Source organism: Arachis ipaensis, chromosome B10 (genome assembly GCF_059453495.1).
Source record: "Arachis ipaensis isolate K30076 ecotype BB chromosome B10, ASM5945349v1, whole genome shotgun sequence".
In the NCBI taxonomy this organism is placed as follows: Eukaryota; Viridiplantae; Streptophyta; class Magnoliopsida; order Fabales; family Fabaceae; genus Arachis; species Arachis ipaensis.
This window is the reverse complement of record NC_142435.1, coordinates 150,525,078-150,548,753: the sequence shown is the minus strand read 5'-3', so window position 1 is coordinate 150,548,753 and position 23,676 is coordinate 150,525,078. Positions and strand designations below refer to the sequence as shown.

The following is a 23,676-nucleotide window of genomic DNA, read 5'->3' as shown; positions in this document are numbered from 1 at the left end:
CCTTTGAAAGAAGTAAAATTGTGAATTGTAAACCAAGTTGGAAGGTTTTCCCGCTTTAATTAGTTTGTTTGGTGGCAACTGCAGGCAAGTCGTTGTTCAATATGGTTACGACTGTTACATTTGTTTCATGCTTCAGTTTTCATCTATTTTTGCTTCCACTTCACTCATCATATATATATATGTGCATGGCATTTTTGTACTTTCTTATTAGCTTTCTTACATCAACACCTACTCCTTAATTAGCTTCACTTGGAATCCATATGAGAAACTTATTACATTCTCATTAGCCACACCAAACTTGAAATGGATGATCATCACTTCATCGTGTAATGCCCATTTTGTTAATCTTGAAAGAAGAGGGAACCAATAGTTAGGCAAGTATGTACGGTATAATGGGGAATGGAAGTTTAGGCTTATTAGGAATAATGAAGGCTACAAAGTATAGATGCAATAATAATAATAATAATGATCCTCCATGTTGGAGAAGGATCAGTGGTTGGAATTCTTCCAACACTACCTTGTTGCTTCATCATCATCATGATGATGCTTCAAAATACAGCACTAGTTCTTGTAAGGGACTCTATGCAGGGAAGAAGCAATTGTGGCTCCAAAAGAACGTAATAATGACCATGGCTATCATGTTAGGATTTCTGGCTTGTTTTTTCCTTCTTGATTACGTTACTGCGATTTCTTCCCATGATTCTGCTACACCCTCTAATACTTCAAGTCCGTTTCTTCAGCAGGTATATATAAGAGCACCTTATTATGCTATATTCTTGAATTAATTCTATCAACTTACGCATTATTTTATTTGAATGAGAAGAGTAGTGCAGATTCCTACACGTGCAAGAAACAATCATCACCAATAGAAATGTATGGTAGGCTTTTAAACATGGCTTCCAGCGCACTTGCTGAGGTTTGTATCAAATTTTCAGATTATTATGGTCTATGGTTTCTGTTACCATGCATGTTGTGTAACTTCTACTTTATTATGCATTATAGAAGGAGTTGAAGCAAGAGTCATCCAATTTGTGGGTGGAACCGTATGGAATAGCATCTTCATGGGAACCTTGTGCACACAGAAATCTTCACAACACTCCAGGTTCGTATCATGTTATTATCGTCATATATGTGTATGGCAATGCCAAGTTTGTTTTCATCTTATTATTATCCTTGATATTGTGACAGGGAACCTTGTGGAAAATAATGGCTATATCTTAGTCAGTGCAAATGGAGGTCTCAATCAACAACGAGTTGCAGTAAGTTTGACAGTTTGAGTTAACGTGGTTAGAAGAAATAAATCATCCAATAATGCATGTTTATAGCGATTATGGTCTCTCTTTAATATATTATAAATGGATAGATCATAGATAGATAGATTGATGAACTTGACATACAACAAATCATTAGTTCACTAAATAATAGTAATTGAGATTCAATACATGGAACAAATTAAACTTTGTTTTCTTTCACATTGTTTAATGCATTAGCTCCTATCCTACAAGCTAGGATTTTGTTTGTTTGGCATCTCAAATAATGGAAGTGACCAAACTAGTTCAGTGATTACAGATTTGCAATGGTGTTGCTGTGGCATCCCTCCTCAATGCAACTCTTGTTATTCCTAAGTTTCTTTACAGCAATGTTTGGAACGACCCCAGGTAAAATCATATAATAAGCAATTGTTTATATCATTGTGGTCAATTTTTGAGTGATAGTATTTGATGAATTTGGTAAATATACAGCCAGTTTGGTGACATATACCAAGAGGAGCATTTCATGAATATGTTGAAGGATGATATCAGTATTGTGAAGGAGCTCCCATCTCATATGAAATCTTTGGACCCTGAAGCAATTGGCAGCCAGGTATTATAAACATCTTACATTTTTGTGCACTTCATAAGACAACTTGCACTTGTATTAACTATAACAATACAACACCTTGCATTTTAGATTACAGATGCTGATCTTCCAAAGGAGGCTACAGCTGCTGACTATATTAAAATTGTGCTTCCTCTTCTTTTAAAAAATGGGCTTGTTCACTTCCTTGGATTTGGAAATCGACTTGGCTTTGATCCCTTGCCTTCTCATATTCAGGTCACAACATTTACCTTATCAACAATATGGTTTTGAATACTTTTTGTTGCATAGTTTACCTCAAGGCTAATGGTCCACCCCTGAAATAATTGCAGAGGTTAAGATGCAAATGCAATTTCCATGCTTTGAAGTTTGTTCCGAAAATTCAAGAAGTTGGTGCGCTATTGGTAAGAAGGATTAGAAAGCATAGTGGTTCGCGAAGCATGTTAGACACTCAGTTGCTAGGGAAGTTCATTGACAAGAAGAAAGATCATGATTCTGCCAAAGGGTCAATCAAGTATCTTGCATTGCACTTGAGATTTGAAGTTGATATGGTTGCCTATTCCCTTTGTGAGTTTGGAGGTGGTGAAAGTGAGAGAAGGGAACTTCAAGCCTATAGAGAAAGCCATTTTCCTTTTCTTGTTGAGCGCTTGAAGAATTCAACAAGGTATGATTGTTTCTGCAATATACTTTTCAAAAAATTGTTTTGATACATGCCCTTGTATTATGACATATATATGATGTTGTAGCCCTATATCTCCAATGGTTTTGAGGAAAATGGGAAGATGTCCATTGACACCAGAAGAAGCAGCACTTGTGCTAGCAGGTCTTGGTTTCAAGCGCGGAACCTACGTTTACTTGGCTGGTTCTGGTATTTATGGAGCAGATTCAAGAATGAATCCCTTCACCAGGCTCTATCCCAATGTTATTACAAAGGAAGATTTCCTTGCTCCCAATGAACTTGAACCTTTTAAGAATTTTTCTTCTCAGGTAATAAATATTCATGTTAATAATTTTCAAATTCAGTTGAAGCATGATTACTAATACTTAACAATGAAGGTTTGATGTTAATGCAGCTTGCTGCTTTGGACTTTATTGCATGTGCAACTGCTGATGTATTTGCCATGACAGACTCTGGTAGCCAACTCTCAGCAATGGTGTCTGGATTCAGAAGCTACTATGGTGGTGATCATGCTCCCACTTTGAGGCCTAACAAGAAGAGGCTGGCAGCAATCTTGTGGGAGAATGGTACCATAGGATGGAACAGTTTTGAAGAAAGAGTAAAGAAAATGATCCAGGAAGGTCAGAAAGCTACAATGAGAAAGTTTGGTAAAAGCATTTACAGACAGCCAAGATCTCCAGAGTGCATGTGTAGACAACCTTAATTAACACCATCAATCAACACAATCTGCTAGTGGAGGAAGACCTCCTAAGAATAAGAGACATATGGCTAAAAAGAGAGCCAAAAAAAGATCTTTTGTGTATAATCCTCTCGAATGTTATCAGTTCCGATACGTAGATCAAATAATACAATGCAAGCAAAAGTTCCTAGATTCATGGAGATATAGAACAACATATAAGTTATCATGCTTGCATATTCACCATCTGAGTCTCCAACAATTATTCCAATAATAACATATCCGATTTGATCTATGGACGAATACGCCCAATGCACAGAGAGCTGAATTACTTATACTATATATTAGTATAGATCTAAAAATGTTATCTATAACTTTATTGATTTTATAGTATTTAAATTTTGAATTAATTTTTATTATTTTAAATTATCATTTATTATTAACCATTACAAAATTTATATCAATTTTGATATGCTATTAATAAAATTTAAAAATAAAATTTAATCAATTAAATTTATTACATATCATTATTTAATAATGGTTAAACATACTTATTATCTATATTAAAATGGTATTTTTTTTTGTTGAATAATAATACTGAATTATATATAAATTATTAAATAAATATATTGTACAATATTTTTTATAAATTAATTTTTAAGTTTAACGTTAACTTATATATTATCTAATATCTTCCTAAACAATCTAACATTTTAAATATATATTATATAGTATAATTAATTTAACTCTCCCCATATTACACAGCTATTAATCTAGTAATATATATTAAAACAAAGTCTAAAATAATTTTTTGATACATTGTTAGTCTTCTAACTTTTTAATATTATGCAACATCAACATAAGTAGCTAATTAGCACAATTTGCTTATTAGTTATTACTTACCTAATTGAATTACTTTTTAATTCTTTTGTTTTAAAATGAAATTCTTTTAAATCTTCTGCTTTTATTTCTCATGTGCTTTATTATTATAGTTTATGATTTTTTTTTTCTCATTCTCATAACATTTATTTTTCTTTAGGATATTTTATTATTTTCATATTCTCTTATTCTTTACTTTTATATGAGATACTATATGTCGTCAATGTTAATATTATTTTTCTTTATTAGGTATAAACATAATTCTTCATTTTCTTTTATATTTATTCTTTCTTATTATTACTATATAGAATTATAACTTAAGATTCTTCTTTATTTTTTTTGTCACTCTTATAGCATTTATTTTTCTTTAGGTTATTCTATATTTTTATATTTTCTTACTCTTTACTTTTATATAGGATACTATATATATGATTTCAATGTTAATGTTATTTCTTTTTAATAGATAAAAAATATAAATTAAGTAATAAAACATAATTGATCATCTTCTTTCATACTCACATTCTCATATTTACTATATAAATCAATCTTCACTTTACACCTCTTGTTATCTCCTCTTTTCACATAATCTCATACCTCTTATTCTTTTTTCTCCATTCTTACTAATATTTTGCTCAAGTATTTGAAAAATTTTGTTGATGACTACAACTTTTTTTTTTTAGTTTGCTAAACATATGTTTAAAGGATAAATTTCTAATACATTAAACATTTTCAATTTTTTATTTTTTTTTTGTTTTTAATCTAATTGTATTTATTAGTTATATCATTCCTTTTTTTCTTTCAATAATTTATATTTCTAATATCACTTAATTGTAATATATTGAAAAATACATGGTATTATCATGAGTTATGAAAAATAAAATTAAAAAAATTAAATGTTAATTTCAATTATATATCATGTCTTTTACATTTTTTTTGTTTTTTTTCATTTTTCAGTGTAATTGTATACATTAGTTATATCGTGCATATATCACTTTTTTTTTCCTTCCAACTATTTATATTTTTTAATATCATTTAGTTGTAATATTGTTGGAAATACATGGTAGTCGTGAGTTATAAAAAATAAAATTAAAAAATTGAATGTTAATTTCAACTATTGAAACATTATATTCAAAATTATATTTTATTTAATAGTTTTATATTTATACTATAGTATTTAAATATAATATAAAAATAAATAAAAGTAGTCTTATAAGAATAAAAATAAAGATAATAATATGAAATCAAATAAATAAATTTGGATTTGGTATTTTCACAATTTTACTTAAAGTCCAACTTATGTATAAAGTTTTAATTTCATAATTATTAAATTTTAAATTAATTTATATATTTTATACAATGTATATCTATTTTATTCATTGCGTGAGTCTAAATCTAATTTAACTAATTTGAGATGATTAAGTGTCAACTAAATCATCTAATATAATTGATTTTAGACTGATAAATTCATCCTCTTCATTTGTTGTCTTGATGGTGCAAATATTTTTTAGAATAAAAAAATACAAAAAATATAGTATAAAATTATAAATAAATTTTATTAATCATGATATATTTAAATGTATATCTAGTATGTAAGTAAATGTTGTGTCAAAGCTTAAATAGCTGAACTCCACACTATGTATTTGTAACTAAAAATTATTAGCAGAGTTTTAATATAAATATTTTTTTTTATTAGAGAGATAGATACTCGAATTTGTGACCTTTTAAGTGAATAAAAATAACTATGTTATTTGAATTATCAAGCCCGTTTAGCTCAGTTGGTAGAGCGCAAGGCTCTTAACCTTGTGGTCGTGGGTTCGAGCCCCACGGTGGGCGTATTATTTGTGAATTTTTAAACCATTTCTTTTTACTTTAATTGTCTATTGATATATATTAAAGTTAATTGATTAAGATGATTAAATTTTTGTTATTATTATTATGTTATATTATAAAATTACAAAATTATCATCTATTCAAAATTGTTGACATAGCACACTTATAAAAAGTAATCTGACTTAGATTCATTGTATAATAACTTGGTATAACTTTTATATATGACATATATATATATTAGCTTCTGTGTGTAATTAAAGCCATAACCCCTTAATACCTTTATGTTTATAATACTGTCATCTTATGAATCCAAAGAACTGAAAGAATCAATATACCAAAGATAAATCAGAGTGAAATGAATTAAAAAATCCAGAAAAATGGGAAGGTGAACAAATAACTGTTCTATTATATGAAAAATAAACCAATTCAATATATGACATGTGAAAAATAAAGAGAGGTAGCAGAAGAACACTTTCTGCCACCTTAAGTTACATGTTGACTCTCTCTCTCTCTCGCACTGATCATCATAAGATGCAAGCTTATCTGGAAATGATGATTTTCCTTTCCTCTAACATATCTCTATCATAGTATTTTTCTCTAGGATGGAGGGAAGAACCGGTTGAGATTGAAAGGGAGGGTGTAGAACTCTTCGTTACGGCTATCTCCTTTAAATGTTCTAAACTTTGCCCACCATGGCATTCCTCTATCCTTGGCACTATCCTTGTAGTCAAGAGTGTTGTCCAAGAAAACAGCAACAATCAATGCAACAGTTGGGGAAGAAAAGAAGATAGTATTAAGGAAATCATTGAACTGCAAAAACAAACAAACAAATGATTTCTTGCTTTAGGAAATAATGGATAAACAAGAAACATTCAAGAACTTAAGTACACTTACCCATCCAGCTCTTGTATGAGCAGGGCCACGATGTGCCATGATGGTGTATTCTCTAAAGTACTCAGGAATAGACAGACCTAAGTAGAGGGCAACACCAGTAATGAAGAGGTTCCTCATTGAGTTCATGTTGGTGAATTGCAAAAATGATAGCCCCACAGAAGCTGAAAAAGAGAATAGCAAATCCTCATAAGGAAACAAAGTGACAAATCAAGTAAAAGAAAAGGCGAAATGGTAGTAGTACTAACCCACAAGACCAAACAAGACACAGTATACAGCAGCGAAAATGGGGAATGGTATGGATGCAAACAAAGCTCCAAATTTTCCTGAAAAGAAAAACCGATACATTTCATTTATGTGAGAACTAGCTTGAGTGAATCCATAGGTTTAGTTTTCCAAGTGCTACACTCACCTAACATTGAGAAGAATATCATAAAGCCCGCTGAAACTTGAATGACCCTTCGGCTACCAATTCGATTGCTTCCTAGAAGCCCCACATTCTCTCTGTCACAATCCCAAAAGGATTAGCCTTCTTGTCCCAAAAAAATGCCATAGTTACAGACATATGAAGAACAACACTTACACAGATACCGTTGAACCAGACAATGTTCCAAAAAGGCCACTCAGCAAGATTCCAATTCCCTGCCAACCAATACCACGGCTCAGAACATGAGCAGGAGGGGGTGTGGCACTTGCTAGACGAGACGCAGCCTTGTATGCCCCGGTTGACTGTCAAAAGATATAGATCATTCATCATCATCAATATAACAAACTAAAGCACTTTGTTTGCTAAATAGAGTTGGCTATATGTATCATACAACATCATTGGTTTTCTATATATGTCACCTCAACTAACGAGACAAGAACAGCAGCCATCATTCCAAAAGCATGACCAGCATCAAATGTAGGAGCACCCCACTGAAGAGGGTATGGAATCTTGATCCTGTTGCCAAATGTGCAAAAGTCAATGGCAATTCTCCACACAATAATTGCTATACACTGCAAAAATGTTCAACTAGAAGGATCTTTGTGGTCCAACTACAAACCATGGAGCAGTAGAAATGAGATTAGCCCTGTCTGTTCTGCAGCTACGTTGAGTTATCTCCGGGCGGTTTTTGTATGCGCCTCCGGCTGTTAAGAGTACTGCATATGCCCATATAACTGTGGTTGCTATGAGTAGAGCAAATCGCTCCAATAGTGGTACTTGTCTTATCTGAAAATTCTTCAAATACTGCATAAAACACATTCAAAACTATTGGATTGTGATATTATCATGCTTGTTTTGACAGAAAATTATATGCCTTAAGAAAGATAGACACAAGAGAATCCTAATCCATTATTGCCTACTTTTGAATTGTACCTGAGATAAGGCTATAAACAGTATTAGCATGGGAATTCCAATTTCAACGCAGCTCCCAACCTAACACAAATGATTCATATTCAGAATAGTATACTAAACCATATTAGTGATGAGAAAATAATTGTAAATTTCACTATTAATAATGCAGTAAGTGGGGCTGGTGTTATATGTACCACAAGGAACCCTCTGTCAAATAGTCCAAAACCAACTAATGCAATTACTGGAACCATTCCAAGTGGACTGAAAAACCTGAATGCAAAGTAAAGCACAATAATTATTTGGCAAATTCTCCAATCCAAGTTTCTCTCTTTGACTTCAAAAAGTGTAACATGCATTTCAACAAAATAAAAAAACTGAGCATACCTGGAACAAATGGCCCATATTTGACTAAAACCCAAAATTATTTGTATGCTTGATGCTACTATTAGTGCACCTTGGACTGCTCTCATTGTGCTAAGAAATCTCTACAAACAAATGGAAAAGCAATTACATAGAATTCCACTAATCTGACTCAAGTTTGCCTACCAATCAACTAACAAAGTTATGGTTCTGTTAAGAACATTAACTATGACAAAGTTGAGAGCAGACAACAAAATAGAATTGTTAAAGAAAATAACACTAACCAATTCAGGGTCCTGTATCATTGCCAGAGATGGATCATGAATGATGGACATGATGGGGACCATGAATGCATATGAACCTCCGATCACTGTCGGCAAGCGGGTTCCAAAGAGTGTCTGGACAAGCGTATTAATTCCTTCAACAAATAGCAGGGTTTGTACGACCCTCACTTTATCACCCTGCAAACCATATAAGACAATATCTATGACTATCACCCAGTGTAAGGCCATTTTCATTTTTTCAGGACCCTCCATTAGTCCCTTTCACTGGGATGGAGAGGGACCCACCTACCACATTTAGCAGATCACATTTTATTAAAGGAAGGGTTTTTCCTTGATTTGCATACTATGTGAAAGAATTCCATGAAATGAACAAGTTTGAAAAGGCTTACATCAGTTCCACCCATCAAAGGAACCAGCAATGTAGGAATCATGACAGCAGTTCCCAAGGCCAGGATGTAATGCTGAAATCCCAGAGCTATTGTCTCCACTGTTTACACACATAAACACTGAGAAACTTGAAAAACCAAAGAATGCAGCTGAATGTGAGAGAAGAAGACATAGACATAGATATAGAGATATACCCCAAGATGGATTTGAGTCTATACAGTACTCTAAGCCCTGAAGTTGGTCCATTGGTGGGTAGCTTATATCTTCTACCTTAGTAGCCGCCATTGATCACCGCCCCACTTTTGCAAAACCTTCAAAATCCAACTAATCCTTATGAAGCATGAAAAACACAGAGGCTTTGCTCTGATCCTCTCAGATTGAAAAGAAGAAAGCACTTGGTGAATGTGAATGAACAAGACCGAAAATTCTGGCAGAAACTAATGGAGTCAATTGTGAAAGTGAAAAAGAGAGCAAGAGAAGAAGAAAATTGGTCTCTTGCTGCCCACTAACACTAAGCACTAACTCAGTTCGATTTTGTTGTTAGCGGTTCTAACTTTCCAAGGTGTGCTTTTTTCATTTATTAAGGAACAACACTATTTATATCAAAGGGTTCCGTTAAATTTCCTTTATTCCTATTATGCCCCTTAAGGAACTTCCAAAAAACTGAACTCAAATGTTACCGTTGCTTCACTGTTCCCATTAAACTTTACACTTTACAACGATATTCTTTCTTTATTTTATTTTATTTCATTAAATGTGAGTACTAAAGTGTGTTCGTCATAAAAGGATATTAATGACAAAAAATGCTAAGTGGTGAGTTTCCATGTGAGGTTAAAAATGTGGAAAAAAAAAAATTCTTATTAGATTATTAGGCATATCAATTTATGTGCTATAATGTATAGTATTATTATAGATGCTTCTCCGAGCACAAATCTCTAATATCCAAATTCAAGACAATTTGTCCAAACAATCCCTTTATGTAACTAATTGATAATAATGGAACATGCCATATAAGCATTACACTATAAAATTAAAGCCTAGAAGACCAAGTTGTGTACTTGTGTTAGGAGAAGCAAAAGAAATCAATTATAATGTGTATATTCTAGATTCACATTGGATTTATGGTAAGCATGAATTTTTAGCAGAGTTAGTAAAACATATAACGCCACAAGTAAAATGATAATTAAGGAAATAATAAAACTTGGAATGTTACAAGAATATTCATAGCATTCCTTGAACAAAAGAAAAAGTCTGCGTTCACAAATACTTTTAGAGGAAGATAATACAAAATTTGATGAGCGAGGAATCATTATCATGGTCCATCTTGCACTATAGTGCGTTTCCATGTCAGATTATTAAAACTTTAAAAGTGGTTCAAAAAAATAGTACAGTAGGGCTCCTTTATGTAAATAAAGAAAAAAAAAAAAAGACGCAAAATGATACTCCTAATTAAGTTACCTCTAAAAGCACAAATCCTACGTATATCCAACCAACCAAACCAAGTCACTCTTACTTAACTCGGAGGAGCGGATGACTGTTACTTAAGTATATCCAAACAATAAATTTTGGCAACTACTCTAATAAAAATTGTCAAAAACATCTTTTTTACCATGATTTTAGTTTAAAAAGTGAGATTTATTTATTTTGTCACACTTTAAAATTTAAATAAAAATAATATTTTTATAGCATATAAAAATTAAATCCTAAAATCTATCATTTAATAGTTAAAATAAAATATCTTTATACGATGATAATTTTTATTATAAATTATTATTAATTAACAAAAAGTAAGTGCTAGCTTTGTGCAATTTATAAACAAAACCGTAAGATTACATGAGCATATTTAATTTATGTTGACTTATCAAAGGCAAGGGATACATGATCTTTCATATTTGACTTGTGATACCCTACAGTAACAGGATAGGGGGGATCCATGTCACCCTATACTTTCGCTTTCGCACCTTAACTTTCATGACGCTGAATCTAGTCACAATGGAACGAAGTAACCAAAAAGGGAAATTGCATATTTTATTTCCCCATGGACCCTAGTCCACTCCTTCGAAAATTGATTCAATTTGAATTGTTGCTACATTCAGGCCCAACTACGATAACTTGGCAGGCCCACACTATTGTCCATAGGCCCAAAAATGTGTGAATTGCAGTATATACCGATGCATTGATGGATGGATTTTGGAGAACACAACGTAGTGGGTTCGTCAATCCTGTCATGGTCCCGTATACTGAATTCTAAAGCTTGCTCAGTGGCACAAAATTTAATGTGGAAGGGATGGCATATATTTACAACTCACATTTGAGTTTGTGAATCGAATAACCAATTAGATTCCAAGTTGCATGCATGCAGGTACCACCGTCTTTGTGCCACTTACTTTAATTTACTCGGAATCAGCTCAATTATCCTATCAATTTCACAGCAAGATGATGGAGTTTTTTTAGTAAAAGAAAAAAGAAATAAGATTGTAAAGTAAGAAGTCAGATTGTGTGTCATGTTTGGAAACATCTGTGTATGTATAAAGCAAAAAGCAAAAGAACCATATATATATATCGAAATTGAACCTCACTTTACTAATCTATCATCATACAGTTATGAATACTGTAAAATGTAAACCTACTTTTCTTAATGCTGAAAATGTTAGTGATAATGAATATGAATTGTTCAAGAAACTAGTGTATATTATAAGATATGAACTGGTCCCAGAAAATTGTAATAATTAGGATCTTGGATTGTATTCTTTGAATAAAATTGTGTGGGAACTGGGAAGGGGACTCCTCTGCTTCGTCACGTTGGCGTAAACATCAAGACAAAAAAGAAGAAATTATTGCATATGACTTTCTCTTTGGGCCTAATATAAGAAACGGAAAAATATAAAGGCCACAAATAAAAGGGTGATTTTATTAAAAGAAGGTCACCAATTTACCATACATGGATCCGATCCACATGTATGTTCAGATCTTTAACTTGGCCCTTTTTATTTAATTTAATTGATCACGTTTTGATTGGGAACTCTTCCAAGAATCAGTAGCTTCATCAATTCTCACACTACATTGACGTGATATCACAATATGCATTGATCTTGCCTATGACACGAGACTACGAGAGAGAGAGATCCGAGGAGAGAGAACACAAACATTATCAAGTACATGTCTTGATCTATTATTGATGATTTATCAAAGTTAGATTAATTACTTAAAGCAACTCGCCGTTAAATTACTGATAGTCTTACGTATATGGTATATATGTAGTAGACACATTAATGAGTGATCAAGAGCATTTAACAGAATTCTACTAGGTTTTGTTATAATAAATGTTTTAAGATACTACTGTATATAATAGTGCAAACTGGTACAGACAGAAAAACAAGATTATTATTGGTCCAGATTAGTAAATTTCTAGGTGTGGTATTGACATTGTGAAACCATCTCATTTGATTGGAGCAAAGGTCAAAATAGTTTGACTTGAATCCCATCATAATACAACTATACAAGTATGAAAATTCACTTGTATAAATAAAAGAAAACCCTTCGAAATTAATAGTCAAGTTTATATACGAGTTAGCTATTGCATCCGTGCCAATTTTATGGAATTTTGTACGAAAGCCATCGAATGATTAGAAGAGAAATTTTTTGGATTAGTAATTTTTAGTAATTTTGATTATTGAGCAGTATAAATATTAAATTATCTTTTATAAATATAAATTATATTAATTTAATGCCAACAAACTATAATTCAAACCGCATAGTCTCCTTATACTCATCTAGAGATTGTGAGTTCGAGTCTCTCTATTTGATTAAAAAAAATTATATTAATTTAATGATAAAAACTCATGTACAGTCAATTTTACGTGAATTTTCATTTAATTTTGATAAATATAAATTATATTTTTTTTGTGCAAATTCTTATAAATTTAAATATAAATTATTATTAATTTAAAATAATAATATTTATTGGTTGGGTAATATTGTTGTTGGTCTTATTCCATTCTCACAATATACATCCAAAACAGCATGACTCTTCCATTTATACTTTTGATAGTTTGCTACCTTGAACAGAAATCACTCGAAGCAACTTAGATAACCTCTCCTCAGAAAACATGCTAATGTACAATGGACCGAATTTTATTGCACGCTTTAACCACATGATAAGGCACATGGTCCCTTTGAGAGTTTGAGTAAATAAAGCAAGCAAACACGTAACCCGCAATACATAGCAGCTACCTGTTTCTGTCTCCTCTACAACTAACTTTTCTCTATATATATCTCTTACTTTTCCTACGTAACTTGCTGCATATGATATTCTTTGCCAAACATAAACAATTCCACAACGCAATAAACCGGATTTTTAACTCAAATCAATTTTTTAAAATTCCAAAAATAATAAAAACCACATTAAAATTGGGTATATTATTCACCAAAGTTAGGCGAGATTCTCCCATTTTCATCCAACTTTCTCTTTTACCAAAAAATAAAGTGGATCCTATTTTTTCTGGATAAAATATATTTTTTATTTTTGAAGTTTAGTAAAAATTTTAAAAATATTCTTAAATTTTATTTTATTTCAATTTTGTCCCAAAAATTTTCGATTTGTATTTTCGATAGTTAAGTTTTCAAAAAATTTAAGACCAATCCAACAAAAATACATAAAAGTTATGTTTGATTTGCTTGTGTTGATGGTTGTTATTATGAAATTGTTATTGATTTGGTCCTAAGCGGCCAGGAATATAGTTAATGCAAATCGAAAACTTATTATGGGACAGAATTGAAACAAAATAAAATTTAAGAGTATTTTTAAAACTTCTACCATATTTTATGGACAAAAAATATATTTTATTCTATTTTTTATCGTAATTTTAATTAATATTTTTTTATTTGATTTAAAATCCGAATAAAATCAACAAATGGAAAAGTTCGATATCCTCCTTTTATTTTGCCTCATATATAGATATGTATCCTCTCATGCATCCTCTTATTAAAGGAAATTGCATCGTCAAGCATCTATATGCCTTTCATCATCCAACGTCGGAAGAAGAGTAAAAAGTTATGGATTCCTTATTAAATAAAGATAGTGTTAATTGAGCTTTTGATGATCAATAAAAAAAGAATATCTACTTTAACACCATCCTTCGTATATAGGATAGATACGAAGTAGGAATGCTAATATAGGCTTCACTTCCCGCTCACCATTATGAAATTTCTCCTCATCCATTTCTATTTCTATTCTCTATAATAGAGAAATATTCTTTCTCATTTTTATTTTCCAAAAAGAAAAGTTCTAAGGGATTCCCATAAAAGTGATTCGTTTCAATAAAATTACGTTAATTTTATTATAATTAAAATAAATAAACTTAATATTCTACAAATATTATATATAAAATTAATAATAAATATCAAATTCTCAAATATTAAATAAAGTAGACAAACAATTTTAAGAGTAAACGTATTGTAGTATTGGATAATCACCTTAAAAACTTTAATATTCAAGTATTTTTATCATAGAATACTCATGTTTATTTTACGAATCTTGATTGTTATCCCTAAACATGAGTAGCCAATTTTACACAAGGTCTTTTTTATAGTGCTTAAATGTTATTCATGAAATTAAAAAAAAAAAATAGATCTCATTTTACTCTAATTTTATTTTTAAGTAAATTAGATAAAATTAGTATGGGAACCAAAAAAATCTCCATCGTATAAAAAGTATGTGCGAATGTGAGTAGCCACCCTGGTGGACAGGTGGTGCTAACCTACCTGCTACCATATGATGGTAAACAAAATTAAGAAAGAGAACGAATCAACAATATAAGGAACCTCTCAGTGGGATTCTCTGCCGCCGTATGCGCACCCAAGAAAATACTCCCTTTCATGGCTTCATCCTGTCCACCTTTTTGTCCTTGACTCCTTTCCAACTATTTTTTCTTTTTCATTTTGAAAGAATGGCCTCTACATTTATAATAATAATTGAATTCATTATATCAATAATAAATATTGGCAACAATAATAACATTTTCACATGAGTAGTGCTAGAGAGCCAATGGCCTAATTGTACAATATGTACAATGGGCTAAATCTTTGGTTTAAACATCTCATGTTATAAAAAGTTAATTTTGGGTTCACCAAGGTTCGAACTTTTGACCTTCCACATTTGAAATTCTTATACCATGTTCTGAAACTACTCATCCCAAAAGCGTAACCTGACAGGATAACGTAACACTAATAATGATATCTCTAATACTTTCTAAACCTTCATTGTTCACATTGTACGCTTACGTCATTGGCTCCCTAGACTTTCTCTTTTCACATTCCGAATCCCGGGTCAACCGTGGAATCCAAAAGTAAGAAAAAGAAAAGACGAGTCAACTCGGGGTGAGTGGTTGGTTTGGACTAATGTCTTTGAGCAAGCCCAAAACCTGCCTCATAGTGGGCCTCTTGGAAGGCGACTCAGCTGTGCAAAGGTACGCCACTCGGAGGCTCTCCACCATCTCACTCTCCCACTCACCGCCCACTAGCAGCCTCTCCTCCAGAACCCTAACCCCCTCCCCTTCCCTCACCGCCTTCCTCACCGCGCTCACCGTTTCCTCCGTCCCTCCCTTCCCTGTCAACATCTCCATCAGCACCATCCCGAAGCAGTACACGTCACCCTCCGTCCCGCAATTCGGATTCGGTTCTCCCCGCAGCCCGAAATCCGATATTCGTGGCTCGAAATCGTCGGCGAGTAGAATGTTGGAGGTAACGAGGTGGCCGTGCACGACGGGTTTGGAACCCGCGTGGTGAAGGTAAGCTAGTCCACGCGCTATCCCAACCGCAATACGGTGACGTGTTAGCCACCCCATTTTCTCTGATGACCCCTCAACGACGCCGTTTTGAATCTCCCACGTGTCGCGTGTCCAGTCCTCCACGTTGGTGTCCCCCGTTGGAAGCTCGTGTAGCCACCTCCCCAAATCGCCGTTTGCCATAAACTCGTACAGTACCAGCTTCTCCTTACCTTCAAAATCAAAACCACACCACATATTCAATAAACTAATAAAATACTAATCACGCTCGTATTGATGCCTTCAAATTTCTCAAGTTGAGTGAGAGTGACATCTCCTAGGTTAGAGACATGCAGTTAATTTTATTTAATTTTATAGGAAACTAAAAAAGAGGGCGCGCGAATTTCCAGAATCCAGAGGCAATCATAGCGAATGATGATAGATTTTAATATTGTAAACGCAGGAAATGGCGACAGAACATGTTATGGAGCAGTGGGGAGGACACTAGAAAATTTAAAGCCCGTGAAGCACATTAATTGAGAGAATAAAAAAACTTTGAAACATGAAAGACACTGTATGTGGTATCAGTATTGGGTACGGTGATGGTACCTGCAATGCAGTAACCAGAGAGGGGCAACAAATTTGGGTGCTTGAGCTTTGAGAGGTCAACGAACATTGCAATGGAGTCACGAGGATCAACGTCCCTGGCGTATTCCAGTACCTTGATTGCCACGTGGAGATCGCCGGGGAGTACAGCCCTGTAGAGGGGTCCACACCTGCCTTCCGCCAGGAGTGACTCCTTCCCGAAGTGTGACGTGGCAGCGATGAGGTCCCTGAAGGTCAGGCTCATCAACGGCTTCTCGAACATCACCACGGCCGCAGAACATGGTTCCTTCAGATCAGCCACCCACGTGGACCCTGACTCAGTCTCGAACTCGAACGGCCCTGATTTCTCCACCATCACGCCGCTCATCATGTCCTCCGCTTTCGATATTGCCCATTTCTTAATCTTGCAACGCTCCTTCTTCTTCTTCCTAGCAATGCGTAGTAGCGCCCAAATGATAAAAATAACCGCTAAGGAAGAAGCACACGAAACCGCGATAATAATGTGTGTCTTGTGTTTGTGTTTGTGTTTGTATCTTGTGTGAATGACTTGTGAGGCTGGGGTGGTAGTTGCGGAATGGTTGTTGCTGTGAGTTGGAGTAGTGGCGGTGTAGGTGAAATTCTTGCCAGCGTGGATAAAGGCGGCTTTGCCGAATTTGTTGAACTTGTTGAGGCTAACGGTTGAGTTGAAGCGGTTGAAAGAGATGTTTAGGAAGTGGAGGTTGTTGAGTGGAGGAAAATCGGAAGGGAAAGTTCCGGTGAGGTTGTTGTTTGATAAGTCAAGGTATTGAAGGTTGGTGAGGTTGGTGAAGCCTGAAGGGAGGGGTGTCCTTAAGTGGTTGTGAGAGAGGTCAAGGATTTTAAGGTTTGGGAAGAAGGAAGAGTAGCGTTGATATGGATGGTGTTGGACCACCCAATTGGTGAACCTGTTGTGGGAGAGGTTGAGCGTTTGAATGACGGCGGTGGTAGTGAAGACGACGCTACCTCCAAACCTGTTGTTGGAGAGGTTTAGGTGACGTAAGGATGAGGTTGACCATAACCAAGTTGGGACACGGCCTTGTAAGGAATTCCCTGAGAGATCAAGAAGCTGGAGGTTTGAGATGTTGATGAGATAACCCCAGGAGATGGTTCCGGTGAGATTCTTGGATGGAAGGTTTATGCTGATGACATGAGATTGGGATGAACAGTTGGAAAGTAATACTCCTTTTCGGAACCAGGAGGAGGAAGAGTTGAAGCCGGATACAGACTTGAAAGCCTTTGCTACCAGCCTCTGCTCTACGCTACTGCTGCCGGTGTTGCATGAAGATATAGATTTGGAAGATTCCACCACAGAAAACACCGCCATGGCTACTATTAAGAATCTGCAGAGGGGCTTCATGAGCTCTAGTTCTAGTGTTGTTGTTACCGTGGCAGGTGGGAGAGGAGAGAACATGAAACAAATGAGGGTTACGGGGCGGGGGCGCTCTCTCTTCACTCTCCAACTTGAAGTTCAAATCCACAAATTATTTCACTACCCGCTGGCTAATGCGATGATTGCGATTTTTTCTTTTTTTCTTTTTTTTTTTGGAGAAATAAAATAAAAATTATTTTTGAGATTTTACACGAGGCCAAATTAAAGCTGCTGCGGAACAATGTCTGTTTTCTTGTGTTCAGTGGAAGAAGGTCCCTCTGACTAACATTATATATATTAATTATGGTCCTTAATGGTAAATACGGTAGATTTAATTTGATGGTGCTTCAAATAGATGGGGTTTTACCGTTTTATGCAAAAATTTCAGTCATGCAATGAATTGTCCAATTACGAGTTGACAACACATTCAGTGCCTACAAACATTATCACCATGTTCTTAAATTACCGTCAACATGATATACATACATCTAGCAAGTAAAAAAATATCTCATCTTACCAAGTCTTCCTTCCTCTGAATCAAATTGAGCTTCTCCTCTGTGCCACAATTTTAAGAGTTTTCTTTATGGTAATTTTGAAAATAAGAATTTCTGTGTAGCTTTTTATGTTACTATCATCGACTTCGATGCTATTTTGCTAACATGTCAAAACTATTCAAGTTTTAAAATAATTATTATAACGAACATAGAAAATAAGACTATTCAATTTTAGCAAACATGACTATTCAAACTAGTAGTACAGTTTAAGCAGCATACATACTCTTAACACGTGATGCAAATTGACTACAAATTTTAGCAAGTTGCAGAGTTCATGAGATCAGATAGACTACAATAATACTCCTCTTTGGAGTTAAAAATCGAAATTATTTTTACGACATATAAATATAGTAACACAGATTCTAAGATAATGTACACCTATAAACCCAATGATTCTACACCAATATATGTAAATCAACTTGCTCAGAGAGTCTACTTTTTCGGCTGAATCAAACCTGGAGCATCTGCACAAATTGAAGAATGAAGAACGAAATAGGTTGAACGTGTCTAATAAGCAATTGACATCATTGTATAGTTTAATTTCAGAGCATTATTCATTTACTTTTTGACAAACCAAGTCTATTGGAAATTTGGAATTTATTTGGCTATAGCGACATACTATAAGATACAAACAAATAACAAAATTGATTGATTGCAATGGTTGAGTAATAAACATAAACAATACATAATAAGATTGGGAAATGTGATGAAGAGTCGAGCACAATTTGTACATTCTTCTCGGTTTTAGTTGCCTGTGGAATAACAAATCACATGCAAAAATTAGTAATACTAAATTACAAAAGACCTAGACTTATTATTATGCTAAGTCTTCCACTTAACTTTTAATAAGTCCTCGTCACTTCACAAAGGTAAAAATGCAGGTGAAATTGACTTCACGTGAAATTGATACATGAGAGCCGTTAAATAAAAATTTAGTCAAATCAGTCAAATCATTTAATGGCTCTCAAGTATCAACTTTACGTCTAAACGACTGCACCTGAGTTTTCACTCTTCACAAAAGTCTTTTTGGTCCCCCCCTCTTTTTCCTCACTCTGTTCAATAGCCAAACGTTACCCATGTAATTGATTGATTTATTATTACATTTTGTAAATTTTTGTCTTAAAGTAAAAACAAAGGTTAATTTTCTTGTCACTCGACCAAAACTCTCCCTTATAAGTGCAAAGCCCGGGAAAAGTGCATGTTACACTATGTTAGCATGCCCGCCACAAATTTTAGCCATTTTAAAATAAAATAATGACGGGTCCAAATTAAAAATAAAAAAAGAGTGTTGGAAAGAAACACGATGGAAATTTCGCATGAATCAAGAGTACATATACTGTTTAGAAAAATGACAAATTACATGCCAATGGTACATAAATCAAACTAAGATGAGCCCAAAATGAATGCATCCAAAGTGGTTCGAAGTAACATTCATGAATTTGGAAGTTGGCAAGTAGTTTGTTCCACAAATTCCAGATGCTTGTAGCCAAAACATGCCTGCTCTCCCACGTGTTCTTGGTTTCTTTCTTTTGCCCTTGATATCTTATTCCTTATCTTATCTTTGTGCTTATTTTAATTAAGACTTAACTTACTATTAACTTACTCAAAAATATAGTATAAGTGATACCAAATGAATGTCAAGTGGTTTAAATAATTTCAAAAATATAGTATAACTTACTATTAAACATTACTTGTGATATTTACATAGATCTTTATTTATTGGGAATGGAATCGTTTTGGAGGGAACATTAACTAGATAGGTTTATCGCACTTCTTACCTAAACCTTGCATATTGAAAGCAAAATACCCATTACCCAAGGGAATGACAACTCAGATTTTGCATATATTAGCCTAACATAACATAGATTTGGGTTACTTAAATTAATATAAATACCTACATTCCCACCTTAAAGTTGATTAATCAATAATCACAAATCCGTGTGTCTCTCACTTGTGGCAAAAGTGGCGAGCAGGGGTTGTTACGGCGCACAACCAAAGTTGAATATAAACCACAAGGAATGTTTCATACATTCGTTACTCTACATAAATGTCAAACTACAAGATTGTGTTTGGTAATTGGTATTCCCTTTAATATTTTATAAGTGAAAAAAATAGGAAAGTAAATACCATGTGAAAAGAGGCTACTTATGGATTTAGAATTCATGTAAATTAGTACAAGAATGAAAAACTAGTAAGAGAGTAGCCACAAGGGATTTAGAATTCATTAATATTAAGCTTATTTCAATAATTCTTATTTATATAGTCATTTTTTAGAATAACTGATTATGTGACCATTAATATTTAGAATATATGTAAAAAAATTTTTAAGAGGTATAATTATAAAAATGGTATAAAATTATTGTTTATATTATATAATATTTGATATTTTTTTTAAAACAAAAGAGCTCAACATACTCAAGTGGAGCATACATCGTTAAACAATACAAATAGATCAGGCAATTCCAAAAAAACCAAAAGTCAAAGAAAGGAAATCTACAAGTCATCTTCGACATAGCCATTAACAACACTAGAAATGGACATCTCTACACTCGTCGCAGTTAAGCATGGTCATGTGAAAGATTTTTTTAGCTCCTTTATTTTTATTCTGAAATATCTTCTTATTCTTTTTCATCTAAATATGACAGATGATAATACAGAAGCACCTCAAACACTGTTTTCGATCTTCTATTCTACACGGCTCATCTGTCCAACTTAGAAAATTAAATTGATACTTGAAAACTAAATTGATACAAGTATTACAATTCAAATATAATATAAACTTAAAATATTACTTTTGTTCATAAGTTGTATTTTTATATACATACGCTTTTGCTGAACCCGGAATAGTTATGACATTTACCCACACAATACTTAGTATAGTAGTTGAGAACCTGACCATGTGAAAACCAATAAGAGTCCATTGTTGGTTTATTTTTACAAACACAGCACATGGAATCATGGACCAACTGGGCAACTCCACTAAGGACCGATTTGAATATGTTTATAAGTAATTTTTTTAATTTTTAATTTATAAAAAATTATAACATTAATATTTAGTATAATTTTTAAAATTAAATTATAATTTTTTAAAAGATTTATTTAAATATTTATAAAAGATTAAAAAATTCATTTTTTATAATAATTTTTTTTATTATTTTTCTTTTAAAACAAATATTTTTAAGATTAAAAAATAAATATAAAATAATTTATTTATAAATTATTTTTTATATAAATATTTATTATTTATTTTTTTCAAAAAGAGTTTAATTAATCTGTTTATCCAAACTAAATATAAATATAGTATGTATGTTTATATAACACACATATAATATCGAACCAGGCATTATATTCACAATTCTAAAAATGACTATATTATATGTATACTAAAATCAGTTATTAGTATAAAATATATGTTGGAATACAAATAAATATTAAAAATAAATTAAATTTTACATATATTTATATATAAATATATTAGTGATTGATTTTAGTGACTAATTTTAATATAAATAACATTTTTGTTCTGAAAATATCCCCCACCAAGCATATATATCTGCAATGTGCACACTAAACATGCCACATAATTTGAGCAATGAGGTGAGCGATAGCAGAATAACTTATTCACAAATCTCTCCGCTGCCTATACCTATTATCAGTTCACAAATCTCGATTTTTCTTTTTGGTTGATGGCGTGAATCTTTTCTTTCTTTTGGTCGCAACAAACTGAATGGTTGATTTTGGGTTGGGCTTATTGTAGGACATATTAAAATGACATCGAAACCACCTAAGACACTGGACCCTTTGCGTGGGTCCTTTTTCTATTTGGGTACAATTTGTTTCGGCTCGTTCCCAACAATGTAGTTGGGTCTATTCATATGTTAAAAGTATGTCAAAATACGAATCCCAAAAGTGGGAGCCATCGACTAAGAGTCAACTCTCAAAATTGGTCCCTCCCTGACATTATTATTATTATTATTATTATTATTATTATTATTATTTAGAGACATTGAAGATATAAGGGAGAGAGTTGGAGTAGCACCCATTGTGGAAAAGATGGTTGAATCGCGTCTCAGGTGGTTTGGACATGTGGGAAGAAGACCGATAGAACATCCAGTCAGGAGGGTGGATGAGATGGAAGATGGACAAAGGGCGAAAGGCAGAGGAAGACCTAAGAAGACCATCCATGAGGTGGTCAAACGAGATCTACATGTAAACGGTCTCTCTGTAGACATGATACATGACAGAGCACAATGGCGTCGTTTGATTCATGTAGCCGACCCCACTTAGTGGGACAAGGCTTTGTTGTTGTTGTTATTTAGAGACATTGAAATGCATGACAAAAAAAATAATTAGTTTTGAAATCCATAGGAAAGAAAAATTTAAATACCTGTGGTCCTTTGGACTTGCAATGCAATCAGTAATGAAGAGGTGATGGGGAGATAAAATCATGGCCCAGATTCCCCTCGTCCTTTCAATCTGTTTGGATTTCTTCCCTCGGCCCCTTCAGTTATGAACGCTACCTTGTTGGTTAGTGGGTGTCATGTGAGACAGGGTTAAATAAAGAGCAAATAATCAATTTAGGTAATCAGCTCATTCGTCCACTTAAATAAGTATTGGTAATTTGGTATCGAATTCTATCTTGTGCATAGAGCAACCCATTAACCAGCGACAAATCTTTAAATAAAGCTCTCATCCACAACGGATTAGTCATTAACCTATCAGATTAGAAAATACTATAGGCAACAAAAAAAATAAAGAACAGAGAATCAGAGAATCAGGCAAAAGACGTTTAAAACGCCTTTAAATAAAAACGTTTGATTTGGTCTAATAAATATATTATTATATATTAGGTCTTTTATTTAAAATCGTTAATTTAACTTTTTTTCATTTTACAAATTTAATAATTTTTTACGAGTTGAATTTTTATTTACAATTTTAATAATTTTTTAATATTTTTTTATTTTTAAAGATTTATATTTTAATCTACTGATTCTTATTGCTAATTGTTCTATTTTTAATTTAGTAATTTTTATTTTTTTTTTAATTCTTTGAATAAAACTTATTTTGAAATTAAAATTTTGAACAAAATTATTTTGTAATGATTTAAGAAATTTAATGTCGTCTGAATTAATATTACTTAAAATTATTAATATAATTTTTTCGTCTCTTAGATCTTCAATTTC

At 33.0% G+C, this 23,676-nt stretch overlaps 4 protein-coding genes and 1 non-coding gene across 6 annotated transcripts in view; 3 read left to right on the top strand and 2 right to left on the bottom strand.

Annotated features, from left to right (window-relative positions):
- Positions 1 to 19,446, top strand: part of LOC148582085 (cellulose synthase A catalytic subunit 8 [UDP-forming]-like) — a 44,805-nt gene extending 25,359 nt beyond the window's left edge. The window contains exon 14 of the transcript XR_015883381.1: positions 19,363 to 19,446. The gene's annotated coding sequence lies outside the window, so the exon portion shown is untranslated. The remainder of the gene's footprint in view (positions 1 to 19,362) is intronic.
- LOC107632181 (O-fucosyltransferase 8) lies at positions 229 to 3,520 on the top strand. Of its 2 annotated transcripts, none has more exons than XM_016335858.3 (10): positions 229 to 743; positions 824 to 916; positions 1,003 to 1,102; positions 1,189 to 1,259; positions 1,570 to 1,658; positions 1,743 to 1,863; positions 1,951 to 2,094; positions 2,190 to 2,521; positions 2,604 to 2,844; positions 2,931 to 3,520. In XM_016335858.3, exons 1-10 carry the CDS (start codon positions 381 to 383, stop codon positions 3,237 to 3,239), a joined length of 1,863 nt encoding a protein of 620 aa, XP_016191344.1. In that variant the 5' UTR covers positions 229 to 380; the 3' UTR covers positions 3,240 to 3,520. The 2 variants fall into 2 exon arrangements, with proteins under 2 accessions (XP_016191344.1, XP_088343542.1); XM_088487416.1 differs by having other exon boundaries at positions 2,986 to 3,202.
- TRNAK-CUU (transfer RNA lysine (anticodon CUU)) lies at positions 5,852 to 5,924 on the top strand. The gene has a single exon. It is a non-coding gene; the product is annotated as a tRNA-Lys (tRNA).
- Positions 6,308 to 9,755, bottom strand: LOC107632183 (nucleobase-ascorbate transporter 2). Its single transcript, XM_016335860.3, has 13 exons — positions 9,377 to 9,755; positions 9,185 to 9,282; positions 8,796 to 8,972; positions 8,536 to 8,636; positions 8,346 to 8,421; positions 8,173 to 8,232; positions 7,859 to 8,043; positions 7,659 to 7,755; positions 7,396 to 7,541; positions 7,225 to 7,316; positions 7,061 to 7,138; positions 6,816 to 6,976; positions 6,308 to 6,731 (listed from the first exon to the last, which is right to left on the bottom strand). The coding sequence occupies exons 1-13, from the start codon at positions 9,465 to 9,467 to the stop codon at positions 6,519 to 6,521; spliced, it is 1,575 nt and encodes a 524-aa protein (XP_016191346.1). The 5' UTR covers positions 9,468 to 9,755; the 3' UTR covers positions 6,308 to 6,518.
- On the bottom strand, positions 15,183 to 18,106 carry LOC107632184 (calmodulin-binding receptor kinase CaMRLK). Its single transcript, XM_016335862.3, has 2 exons — positions 16,556 to 18,106; positions 15,183 to 16,179 (listed from the first exon to the last, which is right to left on the bottom strand). Exons 1-2 carry the CDS (start codon positions 17,979 to 17,981, stop codon positions 15,551 to 15,553), a joined length of 2,055 nt encoding a protein of 684 aa, XP_016191348.1. The 5' UTR covers positions 17,982 to 18,106; the 3' UTR covers positions 15,183 to 15,550.
- Positions 19,447 to 23,676: the final 4,230 nt, after the last annotated feature.